General features: G+C 27.5%; 1 protein-coding gene across 3 annotated transcripts in view; it reads left to right on the top strand.

Annotated features, from left to right (window-relative positions):
• The window catches only part of LOC107453470 (nuclear factor NF-kappa-B p100 subunit), a 42,146-nt gene extending 21,617 nt beyond the window's left edge, over positions 1 to 20,529 (top strand). For all 3 annotated transcript variants that reach the window (XM_087159740.1, XM_087159739.1, XM_087159738.1), the window contains exons 9-18: positions 571 to 697; positions 985 to 1,134; positions 2,595 to 2,889; positions 5,743 to 5,851; positions 10,411 to 10,636; positions 12,182 to 12,348; positions 14,969 to 15,082; positions 17,181 to 17,235; positions 18,418 to 18,614; positions 19,912 to 20,529. In XM_087159740.1, the coding sequence (XP_087015866.1) occupies positions 571 to 697; positions 985 to 1,134; positions 2,595 to 2,889; positions 5,743 to 5,851; positions 10,411 to 10,636; positions 12,182 to 12,348; positions 14,969 to 15,082; positions 17,181 to 17,235; positions 18,418 to 18,614; positions 19,912 to 20,007 (1,536 nt within the window). In that variant the 3' untranslated portion in view covers positions 20,008 to 20,529. The remainder of the gene's footprint in view (positions 1 to 570; positions 698 to 984; positions 1,135 to 2,594; positions 2,890 to 5,742; positions 5,852 to 10,410; positions 10,637 to 12,181; positions 12,349 to 14,968; positions 15,083 to 17,180; positions 17,236 to 18,417; positions 18,615 to 19,911) is intronic.
• Positions 20,530 to 21,324: the final 795 nt, after the last annotated feature.

Below are 21,324 nucleotides of genomic sequence, written 5' to 3' on the forward strand. Positions count from 1 at the left end.
ATTTTTGTGCATAAAATGATTGAATAATTTAAAATTCATATTGATCAGAAGTAATCCATGTATAAAAAAAAAATTGTGTTAAAAAATGGATTATACATTAAAGAAAAATTCTTTCACATGAAAGTGAAAAATTGCACAAAAAAGTAAAAGTTTTAAAAAAAAGTTGAAGCCAAAGACCAAGTAAAAGAGGTTTACATTAAGTATGAGATCTTAGAAAGTATTTTTTTTTCCTTTTGCATAGCATATAAGTAAGGATATGTCCTAAAGAAAATAATTAATATTAAGGAAATGAACTTATCTATAAAAAGAGATTTTTATGAAACAAAATCTTGAAGTTGTTTGTCAAAATAAGAAGTTTCACCCAAAATATGCTTAATATTTAGACTGCTGACTTTAAAAATGCTATTGACCATATGAATCTCAACTTCTAACAGTACCTACATGATTTTCTTTATTCCATACAATATACTTTTGTTACTTATACGTAATGAAATTACTTAATATTAGGAAAACTTGTTGTAATAATGTCTCTGTATTTATTTATATTCATTTACCTCTCATATATTATAGGTTGCTATTCCTTTCAAAACACCAAAATTTCCACAAAATGTAGAACAAGAAGTAGATATTAGACTATGTAGAAAATCTGATGGAAAAACTGGGGAGCCAAGGACATTTCTTTATAGGCAAAGTGATGGTAAGTACAGTGCCCCCCCCCCCCAAAGAAGAAGTACCTTAGCAATTCTTCATCTAATGATTGGATTGTCAGGTACTAAAATTCAATCTTAATGGTTTGAGATGGTGACCTTAAATATGTTCATTAATTAGATAATATTTTAAGTTAACGAAATTTGATTAAATAATTTACTATTTCTGAAAGTACTCTTTCATAAAATGCTTCTCTATGATTGTTTAAATGCAGAATGGTTTATCTTTAAAGCAGTATGCTTGTTTGTAGTAGTTAAAAAACATGATTTTTTTTAGATTATGATGATGAGTTACCTTCGAAGCGTAAAAGACCAAACCCTCCTGATGATGTTCCCATGACAATATCAGAAATCCAGAGTGAAGCATGTACAAGTACTGTGTCTGATTACGACAATATACCGAATTTGAGTGAATTGGACTTGGATAGTTAGTTATTACTTCATTACTCAAATTTTGTTAATGAATTTTTTAAAAAAATGTCTATTTAAATTCAGCATCTAATATTTTTTTTTCGTTTTTTACATAAATCAAAAAGTATTTCTAAATAATTCTTAAAAATTGAGTTTATGAAAAGTGACATTTTTAGTTTTGTATAACTTACGTGTCTTGAGAAACATCTAAAAATTTAATAATAGATTGGATCTGCTTGGATTGTAATTTTTTTTAATACTCCTAATAAAGATTAATCTTTCTCCCAAAATCTTCAAGGTCTTATAATTTTATTTTTCAAACCCCTGAACATTCCTCCTCGCATTTCTCAGCTTTCCCTTTAGTGCATTTAAATTTTTTTGAAACATTCTAGTGGAATTTTTTAAAAAAGGGAGGGAAGATGTGTGACATCTAGGTTTTTTATATAGTAATAAGAACTAATTGTCGTTTGTTTTGATCCTTAAGAGAACGCTTTATTCCCCTCTCCATGATACCCCTTTAATGCTTTTTAAATTGGAGAATTCTTGCTTCATAGTTTCTTAGCTATTTGATATTTTGAAGGAAAAAAAATTTCTTCTGAAACTTCAGATTTTACTCTAACTCTGTGTGAGCTTTATTTTATTACTATAAATTTTAAATTATCACTGGAGGGAGTATAATATAACATAATGGGGAACATAATATATTATTAATAGGAGATGAAGTACCCTCTAGAAATCCATTTTTTATCAAAATTAATTCAGCTACTCCTCATTTTTGAGTTTATATAAAATAGCTATACATTTCAAGCCTCCAAAAGAAATAATTAACAATTGTTTTCTTCAATTATAATATATGTTATAGGACGAGTAAACTGAAAAAAAATGCTGAAAGATAATGCCAAAAGTTTGTAAACCACAGTTTTCAATTGTATATTTTTGATTGGGTTAAATGTAGTTCTCCTCTTTTACTTAAATAATTTTTTAATTATTATCGCCACTGAATTTTAGATCCTGAATGGATTTTTTTAAAATTATTAGATTTTTAAAGCTTAAACAGGCTCATAAAATTAGCTTTAAGAAATAAAAAGAAATCTGATAAGATGTGAATAACTGTACCTCAATAGCTCTATTATAGATTGACTAATAGTTGATATTTTCTGTATCTTAAAAATTTTCATTTCTGTTAATTTTTGTAAACTAGTTTTTTTTTCTACGACTTTCAATAAAAGGGTTTTTATTTTAAATTGAGTAAATAAAAATTTCATTTTAGTTAAGTTTGTATCTTAGATAAGATATTTATCCAGCATTATATATTCAGCAAGAATAGTTTATACAAAGATATTTAATTTTTAATTGTTTTTTTCTTTTTGACAAAATTGTTTTTCTACCAGCTGCTCCAACATAACCAATTGCTAAACTGCAATTTTGAGATTTATTTCTACCATTTATTAACTTATTATTTCTCCTTTTTTCCAGGTCTTTTAAAGCTCATGGAAACTTGTGATGGCTCTGAAAATGAGGACTATAGATTGCCATTTGATCAGGTGACTGCAGAAGGTATCCTAAACATGGCATCTCTAAATCTTAGTGAAAACTCTCACGTGAAGAAAGAAAAAGCAGATCAGGAATGGACAATTAGTAATACTAGCTGCTCTGAAGTTGAGCCGGCTCAAATGCTGAAGAGTGGTCTAATTGATCTCCTAAGGAGTAGCAAAACATTTTTAAGATTTTTACCAGCTCTATTGTCTATGAAAGATGAAAATGGAAATACGTAAGATTTACTAAATCTTCATTTTACGCTTGTTTTTTCAAAATTCTGTAATCACATTAAAAAAAAAAAAAACATATCAAACGCTTTTTTGCAAATTATATGCTATTCTCATAACTGACCTGAGTTTGCAACAGTTACTCATGACTGTTGGGTCAAGTTTAGCCTATCTTAAACCAGCGATTTCTATTATTTATTCTGAAAATGGTGCAAATCGTCAATATGGGAAAACGCCACAGTTTTGAAAAAATGAAAAGCATTTTGGTTAATTTTTTAATATTTAAAAACTTAACTTCTGTGCTTCATTGTCTGGGCTCATAAAAATTTGCAAAAAATGGGAATAAAACATTGATTTTGATAATTTTCATTTAGGTGGGAAAATGTAGGCAAATTGGCGTTTTTTTAAAAAAGTTAAATAGCTTATAAAATATTTTTGTTATTGGTCTGTATGAGGATATATACAGTATAAAATTATAGCTTTGCTTTAAGAATAAGGCACTTAAACTATGGCTTTTTTATTTTCCTTTGAGAAAGAGCTTCAAAAAACCATGTAAAATTAGTATATTTTCAAATACATATAATTAAGTAGGATGCAATTTTTTCTTCTTAGAATTTTTCTAATTTATGGCAAGATAATTTCATTTAATTGAATCATCACAAATGTCATTTTGAGTTGAGGATTTGATTTTTTAAATGAGTAGTTCACACTTTTTTAATTTTGTATTCCCCTTTTTATACAAATTATAGTCAATGTTGGTTTGAGAGAGGTGATTAAAATATCTACCATTTTTTGGCCATTTTTGTTTACATGTGACAATTTTATAATGTCCCTAAAATATTCCTGGAAAAAATATGTCATTTTTCATTTCATAAAAAACTGTCATGTAACTTAATAAATTGTTCATTCCTACCTCCTTCACCAGGATTGGCATAGGGTATGCCGTCTGAAACTCAGTGACATTGCTATGCTAACTTCTCCCTTATCTTGATTCCGAGATAGAAGCATCAAAATATTCTGTGTTCCTTAATGTTACCATTATAGAACAATGTCTTAATGGACAGAGCATTTGCCTCCCAATGAAATGCCCCAGGTGTGAATCCCAGCTGTCTCTGAATGGTGCGAATTCTGCTCTCTGCTTGCACTTAACACAGTGCTGATGTAAAGTATCTTCAGTGGTAGATGGATTATGGGTTAGAATCTATTTGCCATTGATCTAATAGTGGTCCTAATATTCCTCTTCATGTTGCACAAATGTTGCCTCTTCATGTTGCATCAAAAAGTCCTCAATGAAGACTAGATTGTCCCACTGCTTGATCCGAGAGTTCCCTTGTCTTCTGGGTTGGGTTCAAAATTACAAAGCTATGGAGTTGAGCATTGATCGTTGTAAACTCAGAATCCAGTCAGCTGTTCAGCGCTGGTTATCAAATAAAATATGCTATTATACTAGAAAGGTTAGTTTTTTCTGCCTCTTTAATTTCATTTCAAAAAGAAAGAATTTCTCTTTTCTTATCTCTCAAAAAAGAATCCTCTTTGTATATAACAGTAAAAAAGGTATTTTTTCAATACCAAAAACTTGGCTGGTTGTTTTTTATCTTTAGTTAATATGGGATATTCATTTTTTATTGTTTTTGATTAATTTTCGATTTGCAAATTTATGTCCAGTTCATGGACAAAATTTAGTTATTCAAATACACTTTTATTCTTTATGAATCACTCATTAGGATTCACTTTTAAATAATTTATGAATCACTATTGAGATTTATGATTCATATCTACACATTTTATGACTAGTTTTCAAAAGTTTTGTGTAAGTGACAATTCTGGGATTTATTCCTAGTTCTACATCAGCAGTTAAAAAAATTTTTGGACTATAGAACCCCAAATCCCTCTTATCATCCAAAAAAGCAAATCTCATAAGTCATCATTGAGCAATATAGTTAATTTTTCATGATTTGCAGATTTATGTTGTTTTTAGAAACAACTTTCATCACTGCATTTTCTCCAAGTTTACAAACAACTGTTTCTGTCATACATAGTTTAATTAGATTTTTTTTAATCCTAGTTTGATCAATCTAATAATTTAACTGCAATCATATTTCTGTTGCATTTTTATTACAGTTTTTTACAGACCCGGGTTTTGCATATCACCTACAAGTCCTCACTCTTGGATACTCTTCGTCTTTTCAACAGAACCCTAAGGTTTCGCACAACAGCTTTTAAAACCGCTGTCTTAAATAGTTATCTTATATATCTTTGGCTATGTGACTAATTTTATGAGAATTATGCAATTTTCTAAACAGTATCTCTCATGTAAAAAGAGTATTAGTTAGACTCGTTAAAAACAATTTTGTCTTAGAACTTCATTTAGTTGAATTAAAATTTTCCAAGTTATAAAGCGTAATTTGAAAAATTTGAACTCATAAAATTAAGAGTGTCTTTAGAAGAGAAGTGCAGTGAGTTTATTTTTATAAAAGTCAGTTCAGTAAGCTAAATCTTCAAAGTTACAAAATCTCATTGAATTTATAGTTTGAAGAGCTTCAGGCTATAAGTGACACTTTGAACTTCTTCAAGAAAAAGTTTTTTGTATGAAAAACACTACAATTTCCAATAGGATGTTGCTCTGTTTTGTGCTGCCATCTAGGGAAAATTTTTTAAGCTGGTAAAGCTCTTATCTAGAAAAAACAACAAAAAATAGTTTGACAGGAAAAATATCCCCTTTAGAAAAATTATTGTGTATATTGCCCCAACCCTTTTATTTCTTTTAGTTGATCTGAATATCAAGACTAACTAAACTAGTCTCAATTCTAATTTTGAGATATCTATTTTATTTAAATGTATTATTTCCTCATTTATAGGTTACTTCATTTGGTAATAATTGAAAAAAGTGAAAACTTACCTTTGGTTGTAAAAATGGTAGAAGCAGCTGCAGATGGCACCCTGAATCAAACTAATAAAGCAAAAATGGTGAATGATATAAGATTTCTCTTGTTTTTTCATAAATTTTTATTTTCATTTTATTAAGTCTGCTTAGCAAAACAAAAATGTAAATTCTTATTAATTTATTAAAAAAATTCTTAGTGTTGCAACGTTTCAATAAAACATTAAGTTTTTTTTACAAGCATATATATATATATATATTTGTTTAAACTTTTTAAGATTATTAGTTTCATCATGAAGATTATTGTGAGTAGATGATAGTTAACTTTTTAGTATTTTTCTTATCAAATTAATGTATATATGAACTAATAATGTTAATAATTTTTGTCACCAACCAAAATAAATAATGATACAATTTGCACTTATTAAAATATAATCATGTAAACAAATCTGATTTTGCATTTATAGTTTGCTAAGTAAATTCTTTTTAACTCTACATTTTTCTTATAATTATTTTAATTATTATTGTTTATTATTAATCTAAGGGTGGTTAATGTTTTTCCTCTGTATATCAGGGTTCATGGTTGCTCTAATTTTCCTGATGGAAAATATTTTGTCTTGATTTTAACTTTTTGTCCTGATATTCCTGAATTTTGATTATGTTCAAAGCTTCCCATTTCTCCAAGAATACAAATGCTGATTTTTCTTTTTAAATAATTAATTTGAAGAATCGAAAGATTTGAATTTTTAATCCAGCATCTTTTCATTTTAACTAATAATGCTAGTAGAAATTTCATAATTCAATTCCTACAATTTAGAGACCTTCTACTAATTATATACATGGTTTAAGTATATTACCTTACCCACAGTTTTTAATGTTTAAACTGTTTTGGGAATTCATTCATTTTATGAAGAAAAAAACTCAATTAAACGATTTTACTGTTTTTTATGATGATGAATTCATGAGTCATATGCTTATTTATTATTTTTAGTAAATTACGTAACAAGTCATGTTGAGTTGACTTTCGCTTTTATTGAGTGTAGTTTCACAATGATTAAGTCACTTCTTTCCTGTGTTTTTTAACAAAAAAACATTTCAATTAACATTACAGTAATCATATTATGGAATTTTTAAATAATGAATTTAGGGATCGTCCACTAAATTATTCATGCACAAAAATGTTAAACGGCATTTGCATTGTGTTTTCATTTAAAGATTTTTGAAACCCTACTTTAAAATTATTTAATTTAGAAAATCTTGAACTCAAAATATATATATAACGGTATGAAAAAATATTCCCTAATTGGTACCTATTAAATACGGTGATATGATCTCTGATCTCGGGGTTTTCAATCATAACAAACGCCTTTTAACATAATATATATTTAATAACAAGAAGGATGATGATGATGGTACAGTGTTATGGAGGAAACTGATTAGAAACTAATGATTTTACATTACTGCGCAGAGCGCCATCTATTGAGCTTTAGAAATTATAATTAATATGGAGAAATATTATTAACAAACTTCCCCCCGATGAACTCTTAGTTCATAACAATTTAGTCATTTCATATATTAATCAAAGTTATTTTTTTCAAATGTAAGGTACCAATATTTAAAATATAATATATTCTTACCTTTTTACAATATGAGCCCTTCTTAATTATATAAAGATTATAATGCAATAATATTAATCGAATTCTTAAAAATAATATGTTTCATGAGCATTAGTTCAAACCTTTAACAAATAAATGAAATTATTGAAATTTAAGTAAATATCAATTGATGAAATTAAATTATCATATCATGAATAATAAATCAAGCAATTTTCACAACACAAATTCTTTCACATGCAAAATATTTCAATTTTAAACAAACATGCATTTAAACAAGAAAATATATATGTATGCATATTTTCTTTGAATCAAAAAAGTTCAAATAATATCTTAAGATAAACTTAATTTGTAAGTTAAATGATTATCTTAAGTAATATATTAAAATAAAATGTTCAAATAATAATAAATGTGAATTTAAAGTTCAAATAGAATGTTCATATTAATTTAATTGCTCACTTCTAAATTATATAATAAATTTATAGGACGTTTTATTATTGACGTATCTGTTTTCAAAGCACATGCTCTTATTTTGTTATCACGTCCTTGAAATGTTTCCACAATTTTTCCAAGTTTCCACATGCTCCTTGGAAGTTTGTCATCATGAATCAAAACAATATCATTTACCTTAAAATTTTGATTACCTTTATCCAAATTTACATAATTGACAGCTCTTAAATTTAAAAGATAATCCCTTTTCCATTTCTTCCAAAATTGATTTATAAGTCTTTCTCGATATTTAAATTTTTTCGATATTTAATTTTTTTAATTATCATTTTTTTGTCAATCATGCAGTCAATACCGGATAACTTGACTGACGGTAAACTTATTAATCGTCTTCCAAGTAGCATGTGGGATGGCGTTAGAGGAAAAGTATCTGGCGAGTCTGTAGTCACGTAAGTAATAGGCCTCGAGTTAATCACAGCTTCTATTTCACATAGAACTGTTTCGAGCTCTTCACTAGTCAAAGATGTTTTCCTCAGTAATTTCCGAAGAATGATTTTCATTGAACGAACCATTCGCTCGTAGAATCCACCCCACCAGGGTGCTCTTTCAACGATGAATTTCCACCTTATTCCTTTTGAGGAATAGAACTCACTCACTTCAGAACTGCTCAAAATAGTCCACATTTTTTTCAATTCAAACTCTGCTCGTTTGAACGTCTGAGCATTGTCTGAATAAATAACAGAACAAAGTCCTCTTCTGGATATGAAGCGACGAAAAGCAAGTAAAAATGCTTCAGTTGTTAAACTAGAAACTATTTCCAGATGTATCGCTCGTGTAACTGCACAGGTGCATAGCATGATGTAAAACTTACTGTCAGAATCTTTCACAAATAAGGGTCCAGCAAAATCCAAGCCAGTAACTGAAAATGGAGGTGACTGTTCTATTCTGTCCTTAGGAAGAGGAGCCATAATTTCTCTTCCTGATCGAACATTGAATCTCTTACATAAGACGCATCTTCCAATTATTGACTTAATAAATTACCGACCTTTCGGAATCCAAAATTTCTCTCGTACCTGTGTTAGTGTGTCTGAAATACCAGAGTGTAGGGTCTTTTCGTGTGCTTCTTTCACTATCAGTTCTGTAAATTTAGTTTTTGATGGTAATAGTATAGGATGTTTTTCATAATAGTTCAAATTGGAGTGCTGTAGTCTTCCACCCACAAGTAGAATCCCTTTGTCAGAAATGAACGGATTTAAGTCTCTGATTTTTGAGCACTTCTGTAAATGTTGTCCTTCCTTTAAGCAATCTATATCCTTACTGTAGTTCTTTGATTGTACGTGTCTCAACCAAAGGTTTTCAGCTTCTTCTAATTCTTCTGAAGTTAAAACATTTTTGATTCTATCTTCTTTCTTCAGTCTCAAATTTGTTATTAATCTTCTAATCCAGGCTGTTATTCGGTAAACCTTTTTAATAGAACTAAATTTGTGGATATCGAAAATTGAATCGTGAACATTATTTTCACTTGCATAATTAACTGCAATAAATTTTGATCTCTTTTCTCCATCTACATCTGATCTTCTAAAATTGTTCAATTCGATTATTTATTGCTTTTAAACTTTTATTTTTATCAATTAACTGTTCCTTATAATCTATTAATTCCTCGATTTTTTCTTTAGATTCCACATTATCATCATTCATCAAATTTTCAATCTTTGTTATTAATTGAGTTGTTAAAGAGCGAATTGTTTTTCTTTTATTTTTCAAATCATCGTATGAATCCATTATTTAAATCAAGTGCACTCACCTTTAATCAAATTCTTAGCTCCAGGTTGGTGTGCCAATGTTAAATACGGTGATATGATCTCTGATCTCGGGGTTTTCAATCATAACAAACGCCTTTTAACATAATATATATTTAATAACAAGAAGGATGATGATGATGGTACAGTGTTATGGAGGAAACTGATTAGAAACTAATGATTTTACATTACTGCGCAGAGCGCCATCTATTGAGCTTTAGAAATTAGAATTAATATGGAGAAATATTATTAACAGTACCTGTGTTTTTTTTTTGTTTTTTTTTATTGTTTCTTAATGCTACAGTACTAAAAAAATTTCCAGGCATTGATTTGAAGCAATTGAAATTTTTCAGTATTAATAAAATTATACTGGAAATTATTAAAACTTTCTGTTTGAAACAAAATAATTCTGAAATTAAAAATTGTTTATTTTATTATTGTTTTGCAATAAAATTGGCTTTTATTACATTTAAAAAGAGTGAATTGTACTTTTGTAAAAGTAGTCTGAGTTATGTATACTGTTCCAAAAAATGTCCTGATAGTGATAAAGGTTAAAAGTTTTTAAAAAAGTAAGGAATGTTATGTACAATTTTAAATTTGAAACTTCAATCCTATTTACTGAAATAATGTTAATTGTTAATATCCTACGCTAAAAAAAAATTTCGAGTGCTTTCTTTTATTTATTTATTTTTATATTGTATATTTCCTATTTATCTTTTTTAATTAAAAAGTGTGTTATATAATTTTTTGATTAAATAAATGGAGATTATATTTTTTCATATGCAGACTCCACTACACATAGCTGTCAGTAAAGGGCTTTGGAAAGTAGCAAGAATTCTACTAATGTCTGGTGCTAACCCTGATATTAAAGACAAAAATGGGAATACTTGCACTCACTTAGCTGCAATGTATAGTTTTCCATGGTGCTTAGGGGAAATATTATCTCCCTTACTAGGAATAGATAAGAAGAAAAGAAAACATCTTCCAAATGTAAATCTCTTAAATTATGAAGGTATATGTTTTTCTGATGTCCATTTTTAACATAAATCTAATGTGCCATGTATCAAATGTAGTCATTTATTAATTCACAATCACAGTTTTAATTGTATTCTTAATTATTTTTAGTACATATATGTTCAGCAAGTTATATTTTGAATGTTAAATTCTTGTTTTTTTTTCTTTCTTTTTTTCTTTTTTTTTCTGAACATATTTTTTTTTTTTTTTTTTTTTTTTTTTTTTTTTTGTTTGTACACTTACATAGACATAAGAACTTAGATCAAACACTTAGATCAAACTTGAAAGTCCTAATATATGGAGTACAGCACTTTATTCATAGATCCGAATTTGTCTGCAATTTCAATGCAGTCTGACGGAAAATTTATTTTAAAAATCCAGCTTAATCTAACAAATATCTAGTAAACTTTGCAAAGTTATTTTTTAAAACAATTACATTCATGAAATTTTTATGTGTCTTAATCTTGATTTTCTTTCTATTTTAATAAGATTTTAAGTAGAATAAATTCTTTAACATATTAAGTCTATAATCAACTGGCAAATGAATAAATTTCTTTTCAAAAAATCTTTATTTTTTGCGTTTTTTGCAATGTTCTTTTATATCAGCTTTATAATTTTAATCAGAAACAAGTTTAAAGATGTTTTAAAAAGAAGTCTCTACACTTTTTCTAAATTTTTTTTTTAATTATCTGACATGAAAAATAATCTGCAGTTGTTGTGATATCTGCAACACCTGCTGCTGTACTGGGGTGTTTCTGCTACTAGACTTTGAGGCCTACTTAGAGTACCATTTCCTGAATGAATTTAATGTGATGTACACAAATATCACATTGTAAATATAGACCTTAACATTGTAATTACAGACCTTCTGCCAATTTCTTCACTAATTGGCCTTTAATGCATAAATTTTTTTTCTTTCTAATTCTAATGTAATGTTTTCTCTAATATGATACATTTTATTCAATGTATTACATAATTTATTATACTTGCTGTATTATTTAACTTTATTACTTTAATAAAATAGATCAGCCAAAAGCAGAAAGTGTAAAAAGCTGTTGAACACTTTATGTCGGAAACAGAATTATTTACATCCGTTTTACATATTTATGTCCAAGTCACAGGAAACATTTTACATGCTATTAACAATTAGCTCAACAGCTAAAGTAATCTAATTCATGATTCGTTCATTACTGAAGATATTTTATGTGCAGCACTGAAGTCAGTGGAGATCAAAGATAAATCGGAAGTCGTTATGGAGAAATCTTGAGAGGAAGGCCTCGGTCCGTATTGGGCTGTCTGGCCAACTATGATAATGATAACTGAAGACAGTACAATCCAGGAGCAGAATTTTTAAGGACCAGCCATCGCTGGGATTCTAACTTGAGAGCCCTCATTGTGAGGCGGGTACACTATCATCCACTTCTGTAAAAATTTATTTGTTATATCCTAAATCTCATTAAATCAGAACTTGGAGTAAACTAGTTAAAGTTCTGTTTGTTCCTTCAAGTAAATTAGTTTTCTTTAATCTGTTTATTTTGCGTAGGTCTCTCACCTTTGCATCTCGCAGTCCAAAAGGAGTCTCAAATATGTGTGCAGCTTCTTATTAGAGCTAAAGCAAATATGAATATTCCTGATGGAAAATCTGGTAAAACTCCCCTTCACTTTGCGTATGAAAAAAATTATGACTTAGTGAACTTATTTCGTTCTCAGGTTAGTATTTTTTTTAATCAAATCTATGACATTTTATGTCACAATTTTTATCTAAGACTTAATTTATTCAGTTCAAAATTAATATTTCTCTACATTAAAAATTTTCATGGGCTTTGGGGTGTTCAATTTAATGTTACATTTTGCTTTGATATGCAAAAACTATTAAACTTCTAAATTTGAAATTACAAAGATGTGTAGAAAAGTGTGCAGGGATTACGATGGAATTAAAAAATTTAACATTCAATAGTTTGTTTTAGAATTGTTAACTGTTTTACTTATTATGAAAAATACTATACAGGCCTCAGGAATGCAACTACAAATTTGAAATTTGGCATGCTGAAAGAATCATATTTGTTTATGTACTTAATGCTGTTTTTTTTTTTCTTTCTCAAAATTCTAATTTTTTTGAAAGATATTGAAAATGTAAGTGCTTTTTCGTGATTTTATTGTTTTAAATATTAGCTATTTATCCATTGTTGTGGAAAATTTATTTTTCCTTCACAAGATCTTTATTTTATAAGCTATAAAAACTGTTCCCTGTATAAAAAAAAAAACTTAATAAGTAGCAATAAAAACTGTTCCCTGTTCGAATTATTATAAGTCTCTTCAACGAGCAAAATTACTTCTCATTCATTTCTTCTTATTGAATCTCACAATCTGCATTCCTTAGATTAATTTGTTTTTCCAAGTACTGATGTTTATTTTTCAAACCTCTCTAATCCTCCGTTTTGTTAGGATTAACAAAATGTTCATACTTACAGCTATAAGAATTGTATATTTCTTCATAAATATTGACATTTATGAAGAAATAAACAAAGTTGAATGAGAATCAATTAAGGGGGTTGGTGAATAGAGCCGTCTAATTTTTTTAAGAATTCAAATTGTTAAAATCAGCTTCACTATCTTAAATAAGTTAAAGTTTGCTATTTGTTTGCAGAAAAAATTTCTCTACAGGAAAAACTTATTACAATTTACTGGTATTGGTATTATAAAATTTTAATGAGCTTCTCTATTTTATGGTAACCAGAGGAGTTCTGTAATGCAGTTCATAAAAAAGACAGATTTACTTTTCTTACTCCTTGCTTGTGTAACAAATTTTCTTCATTAAGAAATCAAAACAGCTGTGAAGCACATGGATTTTTATTAAAACTTAAGGCATTATACCCAGAAAAAAAATTTGTTTTCATAAGAACAAATTTCAACAGAAAAGATAATTAAAAATACAATAAAAGTGTTATTTTTCGCTATGAAGAAGTTTTCTTTCTTTGATATTACTATTTGTCTTTAACTGCGTAATTGAATTTTTCTATCATCGATCCATTCACCTTCTCGATTTTTCTCTTCTATTTACTTTCTCCGTATGTTGTATTAACACATTGACGAGTTAATTCGTCATTGCACTTGCTTTATCTATTTCAATTCATGAAACTCAGGGCAATATAAAATATTACAAAATCTTTGGCAAATGTGCTTGCTTAATCCATTCACCCACTCAATTTTTCTCTGCTATTTACTTTCTGTGTATATTGTATTGACGAGTTAACTCATCATTGCACTTTCATTGTCTATTTCAATTTATGAAATTCAGAGCGATATAGAATATTGCAAAAACTTTGCACATTGTGTCTGGTCAAAAAGTTGTGTGCATTGTGAATCAAGATTAATAGCTAGTGACGCAACATAGTTTCTATGTAAAATTAATAGCCAAGAAAATATTAAGAAGTCTTAATGAATATTAAAACATCTAATAACATTTTAATTTATTATGATCATTTAACCTTTATTTTGGTTTAAAAATTTTCATTTAAATGTATCCACTTTTTAATAGAACATGTCTTATGCGCAACTTATCTAATTTATGGAATAGAACTTTTTAGTGACTGAAAAACATTTACATTCTCATTTGCATTTTAAATCTAAAAGCTACAAAACATTTTTGTATTCCTAATAAATTAAATGTAATTTAATATATCTATAAGCATGTTGAAATGTGCAATAGCTCTGCTTCATTAATTATCAATGAAAAGAAAGCAAAGTAATTTTACTATCTGTAGGATTAATAAGCAACTGCTTGTACTGAATTTATTTCATAAAATCATTCTATTTTATTGCATAATCAGCATTGAACAGTCGACCCGATTTCTTAGCTTATAGCTATCAATGTTCAGCTCCATATACTTGTAATTTTTAACCCAATCCAGAAGACAAGGCAACTCCTGGACAAACTAGCCTTTGTGAAGGACTTTTTGATAGAACAAAACCATATTTACATTACATGAAGAGAAAAAAAACTTCGAAAACCTTTCACTGTTTGCCCTACTAATAGAACCCACTGAGGATATTTTATCTCAGCACTGTGGACTATATGAACCTGGGGTAGGATTCATATCAGCCAGGTTTTAACTTTGGTCACCTCATTGGAAGGTGAACGCTTTTATCTCCTGAACCACCATGGTTCTTCTAAAATCATTGCATTGTTTAATAATTTCACACAAAAATAAATATTTCATATAATATATGTTTCCTCCAGTCTTTACTTTTACAGCCCAATTATGACTTAATCCTGAAGATTTAAAAAATATTTTATTAATATATGTTCCTTATCTTTTTTATTTTGCAGCATGGTTTAAGGCTTAATGTTGAAGACTTCAATGGGAGCACGCCCAATTCATGTGCATATAAGTTGCAAAAAAATTCTGCAGTCACGCCCAAACCTACTGAATGTTGTATTGAGGTAAATAGGATAAAAATTCAAACTTACCTATCAAAAATATACATTAAATATATTAATTACAATATGCATTAAAATATATTTTAGGGCGTAACTGAAAAGTTAGTATTTAAAATCCTTCCACTAGCTTCAAAAATCGGAAAAATTCAATAAAATCAGTCTAGAAGTCCAACTTTGTCTTCTAGGTGTGAGGACCCTATAATATTTACAAAATTCTGGGAATCCATAAGCACTACGCAAATCCCACAAAGGTGAATAAAACTGCCAGTAGTGCTGTAATATGCTATTGCAGTTTTAGATCTTAAACTTTATTTTTTAATTTTAAGACATCGAGCAATGAGTAAATTTTGAATTAGTAACAAACTTATAAATATAATACAATAATAAAAATGCAGTGAAATGCTGTAATATTTTTTTTTCTCTATTCTCTTATCTTATTCTATTACCAGATACAGTGTCGAAACATATTTAGTAGTTTTAAAATTATTATAATAAGTTAAAGAAATATCAAAATTGATAAAATGTTTGGCAAACCCTACTGCAGATCCTGCAATCCCAATTCTGGTCGGAATTCACAGTTTAAGAAACTCTTATCTAGAGCAGTCAAGGATTTTTTTTCTCTGAGTGTTTGTGGCTACCCTGGATATATTTCAGAACATTTTTTGTGTAACCAAGAATTATTTTGACATATTTAGTACAATATTTTGACGCATCCAGTTATCCATATTTTGTGTAAGAAACTAATATCGAATGTAAGACCGACACTTTTTCATGAATTTAATAAAATGAAATTTATACATAATAAAAGAAGACAACTCTACTGAATTTCCCTACAGCCTTTTGCAGCTACTTAGTTTCAACTAGTCTTTTATATTATTTTAGGTAATTCCTTATAGGACCAATCTTGCTACATGCAAAAAATTTGTGGATACAAATGAACATATATGATTGGTGAAATACACTTACCCTCAAAAAAACTAGTCTCTCAGATGATTTTTTTTTTTATTTCAATTTTGTTGTAAAAATTCTCCTTTTAGTGAAACTGACAAGTTGCCATCCTCATTCAAAGGTATTTTTTTGCTCAAAAAATCTAATATTTGGCATTACAAATACAAAATTAAAGTTTTCTGATGAAAAATTGCATGGTATAGATAAAATATGATCTGGATTTTCATTAAAATTTACCTGATAAACCTGGAAAAGTCAGGGAATTTTTTTTCCAGAAATTAAAAACCCTGTTTTTGTTTACTCAAAAAATCATACAATTTACTAAATAATAAAGAGGAACTCAAGTATGAAGTAAATTAAAGAAATTTTATTGTTTAATTAAATTAATTACTTTAAAATTAAATCTGTTCTGAAATTGGTTTAAAAATATTTAGTTCTCATTAAGTTTTTCTAACTATAAACTTATATTAGTTATTAAAGAATAGGTTACAGCTATCTAAAATTAATTTTATTTCACTATTCACTATTATAATAAGCTTAAGAAATAATGAAAATAATAAAGATATTTTTAAGGTCCTTTAGTACCTATCGTAAATACACTTTTTGCATTTTGTTTTCATATTTTAGGCAATAAAATGATTGTTTCAATTTTTAAATGCATACCTTTTAATAAAAGTAATTTAGTTTTAAAACAAATTGTTAGAATGCCATTGCCATTTATATATCTTATTTGAGAATCCCTTTACTTATTCATCTTTTGTTTAAAAAATAACTTCATTTTAAAGATATTTGAAAAACCTTTATGTTTTTATAGAAATAAAAACATGATTTTAGAAACAGCTCCTATTCCTTTTTTTTTTTTTCTTTTCTTGAAACCTTGTTTGAAAAATGGGAAAGAGCTGTTCCCAATTTGTTTTCCATGAAATAGAAGAATTTTGTTGTGTGTCAAACTTTAGTTAAAGCTATTGTGAGTCTAGACTATTGTTTAAAACCATTTTATTCTCATTTCCCAACCTTTAATAATTTTTGACTGACTTAATCTTGTATGCCACCAATTTTCTTAACTGAACTATGATTTGAAACTTTATATCCCATATAACAATCATTCAGTATGATTTGTAATAATAATATTTAATTTTTTTTATCTATGTAGTTATCAACCGAGTCAAGCAACTCTAATGAAGATGATTGCATTGAAATTGTAGAAGGTATCTTCATTATTATTAACTTTTTTTATCGAAAAAGCTTTTATGAATAACGCAAATTGTTGTTTTGTTGTTGGCCGTGTGTTTAATACAAAACTATTTTTTTAAATATATTTGATAATAGTTAAACTTATGTGGAAGGCTTTATAGAAAAAGGTTCAAAATGTTTTTTTTTTTTTAAGTATTTTGTGGGAAAAACTCATCTTATTTTATCATACTGCATTAATTTTCTTTTTCTTTAGTTATTAGTTTAGTTTTTAAGTATCAGCTATCTCAGTGGATAAATTTACTGAGTAACGATCTTTTTGTGTGCTTTAAGTGGAAAAAGGTTTTAACTGCATTCGGTAAAAAAAGCAGTCGTGAACAACTTAACAGTGCAAATGTCAACATGCAAAACAGTGTAAATGAGTAATAGAGATTATAAATTGTGCTGAATGGAAGTGGACAAGAAAAAAAATAAAAGCAAGACATAATCTTCATTTTCCTACAATTTCACTCCTTTTATTTTATAGCACTACAGTTATTGGACCTTGCTGAACAATGTAATAATATAACCTTTCTGTTTAAATTTCCTAACAATTATTATTATTTACAAAACAGGGCTATCGATCCCAAGCTCAACCCTGACCAAATGCACCAGGCTGTTTCTCATTATCTGGTGTCTGTCCTCTGATCTGTCCTGCTTCGGTGGCCCTTTCAGTAGCCTGGCTTCACATGTCACAGCTCTTGGGATCCACAACACATACACACTATAACACCATTGTAAAGTGGGAATGCCTTTGGCCAGGGTCAATAATTCTTAATTTTTGTAGTAAAAAGCAAAATTTTTTTTAAAAAAATATTCATTTCAAAAATTGCAAGCATTAAAATTGCACTTGACACATTCTTCCATTTAAATTCAATTGATCAATTTTATGTTACTTAGATACTCAAAAATTATCAAAACTTCTTCCTCATTAAAAAATTATCAAAATACATGTCTAAAACCTAGACATTGGTTGAAGTAACAAAAAAAAAATCACTGTATTAACTTTAATGCTTGTTTACTCAAACTCATTAAAATGTTATTTTTAACTTTTCTTTCATATAGCTCTATCTATGTAACTAATAGTATTTAAAATTTTATTTAACTACTTTTTTTTTTTCATTTTAATTCTTTTTTCTTTCTTCCTTTTGAAATTATAGAAAAACACAATATTTTTGAAAAGGATACCATTGAAGAAAAACATATTAATGAAAATAGAGAAGATCTGTTTTGCAAAACATTAGATTCAAATAAGCTTTGGAAAAAACTTGGTTTATACATAATGGATGAGAAGGAATTAAATGTCATTGAAGTTATGGATAGCACTCCAACAAAAACTATATTGAATGAATTAAAAGTAAGTATTGCTTATTTAGAAAAACTTGAACAAATAATTATCATATATTGCATACTTTCTCTGATGAAGTTATATTAATAATGTATATTATCTATATATAGTGACGTTAGAAAAGTAGCCTAATTTATTTCTTTATTCATTTGGAAAACTCAGCATTTTTTTTATACTGGTCAGTAAAATAATGTCTTTGTTGTATTATGTATTCAATTTATTCTTTGTGACTGGGATATTTAATTCCTACCAATTTTATAATTTGTGTGTTCAGAAAGCGTAAAATACTGCTTAGAAAGTGACAACCTAGGGAAATGTCAAGTGCTATTAAAAGTGTTCAATTAAAAAGCACTAAGTAGTAAAATCTAATTTATTTTTTTTTAACACTTACGTCTGTTCTCTAGATTATTTTATAATTAAATTCAATCATACTAAAAATATTTTTATTAATCCATTATTCATACAAATTAAATACGTTAATTTCTTCCTCATATTAACACAATTAACTAGTTAACACAGTTAATTATTTAATTATAATTTAGAGAGAATAGATTCTATAAAAAAGCTGTGCTTTTATTGAATTATAAGAAGATTAACTAAATTTTTTTGAAGTGCTATAATTTTTATTCTTTATATTCACGCTTATCACAGTTATTAACAATTATCATTTTGTATAACTATTTTGTTATCAATCATTAAATATAGTCATTATTATTGAAAGATTTTTTTTCCTTCTTTTAGCTTGTTGCCATTTAAAATGAAGGAATTTTCTGATTAAAATTTAAAAAAATCTATATCTTTGACAAGATGAAAACAAAATCTATAAAACATTGCTTCATATAATGCAAATCAAATTTTAATCCTATTATAATAAATTTTTTAAAGAGGGTATTTGCTTTATTAAAGGGGGAGGATTTGATAAAATTTGCATAAATTATGCCCCTGTTTTGTATGGTAAATGAAAGAAAAGGAATAATGGGAAGTATTTGGTTTATAAACATAAATTTAACTTCTTCAACCCATTTTGAATTATTATTTTAAATATATTGTATTTAAGGATAATAGCTATGTTTTGCTGTTTTTTCTTTCACTTTTTTTTTTTTAAATTTAACAAATTGTAACATTCTTGCGGAATATACAAATTGTTTTGGTAACTTCATTATTTCTTTTGATTTGGACTAGTTGTAAATAATTTTGTGCTTTAAAGTATAACTATTGATATTCATTGAATTGTTAAATGCAATATCAATGTTGTGCATTTTGTAAATTTTAATCATATAATGTTTTATTCATCTTTTTTTAATAGAAGCAAAATGGAGAAAAATATCCTGAAAAACTAAAGTATATTTTGTCTGACAGTAAACTGAAGGAATTTGCACACTTACTAAAAGTTGAAGTGTGAATAATGATTACCACATTAAAATCATTATTGTGTTGCAGTTTTCTAATACCATGAATATTTACACTCAAGCTAAAGCTCACTGAGCATTGTCTTAAATGCTGGACACTTTGAAAAATAACAAATTTTATATGTGCCTAAAAAACTTCCTGTTGTCAATTTTGAAAGACAGTGCTTTGTCAATGCTGCATTACTCTCCAGTTTTTCAAAGCAAGCTTTTAAAGATATATTCTTTTTTAATTCTCAATCATTTCTATATCTTGTACATTTCTTTTATTTGTTTTACCAATCAGGGTACCCTTTTCTTTTTTTTCCAAAGGAATTGTTATTTTAAATGTAGTGTAAATATTTGTTAAATATTCATAAATTTGTGTACTTCTGTGAATGCTTGCAAGAAGAATGAATGAGTAATAAATATAAAATTATTTACAAAAAATTACTATTATTATTGTCATTGATTGTAAATATAAGATGATAAAAATTCTGTTTGTATACTGCTGTTATTATTAAAATTTTTCATCTCTATGGTAGATGTTTATATTATACCTCACACTTCGTTTAAGCAAAGTCATGGAGTTGATAAAATCTTTTTATATTAGCCTAAATTTGTGCTGCCTGATAAAACGGAAATTGGCATTTGGAGTTTTTTAAAAATAAACTAAAGCAAAAGTTTCAAAGATATGTTTTATTGATCCTTTTAAGTTAATCAATTTTTTTATCCCAAAAAGTACACACAAACCCTTACTCACACGTAACATATTTTATGTAATGTAATATTTTTATTTAAAAAAATTAACTAATGATGATTAAAATGTAAAAATATATTTAAGATAAAGTTTAAAAAATTGTTTATTATTGACTTTTATTTGAAGTTTTGTATTCTGTATGCTTCTCTTATCCCTCTTAATGAAGCAACTTCAATTTTTTTTTTTTTTTTTTAATTTTTGACAGTTAATCTGTTTTCTTGACGTCTCTTAACTGATTGATTGCACAAACCTTTCCATTTGTGAAATCCTAACATTAAAATCGCAAAAAATGTTCGGCTTTCTAAGTATCTGAACTAAGGGGCTTTAATTCCCTCTCATTTTCAAAACCTAAAACTCTAGTACAACTAAAATCAACTATATGCCTTCAATCAAACGAAATGCTCACAAAAGAATTTTACCATCAGCAAGAAAAGAATGCAATTCTTAACTTGGATCCAACACTTAGGTCAGCACCTCTCACCCAATTTTCTAAAATCGACGACTCCTCTTGTTCAGTAGGTTACATCACCAACTCCAATTGTGAACTATGGGAACACCCACCGCATCTAAAAGA

Source organism: Parasteatoda tepidariorum, chromosome 3, assembly GCF_982258835.1.
Source record: "Parasteatoda tepidariorum strain Cologne lab strain chromosome 3, Ptep-v5.0, whole genome shotgun sequence".
Classification (NCBI taxonomy): domain Eukaryota; kingdom Metazoa; phylum Arthropoda; class Arachnida; order Araneae; family Theridiidae; genus Parasteatoda; species Parasteatoda tepidariorum.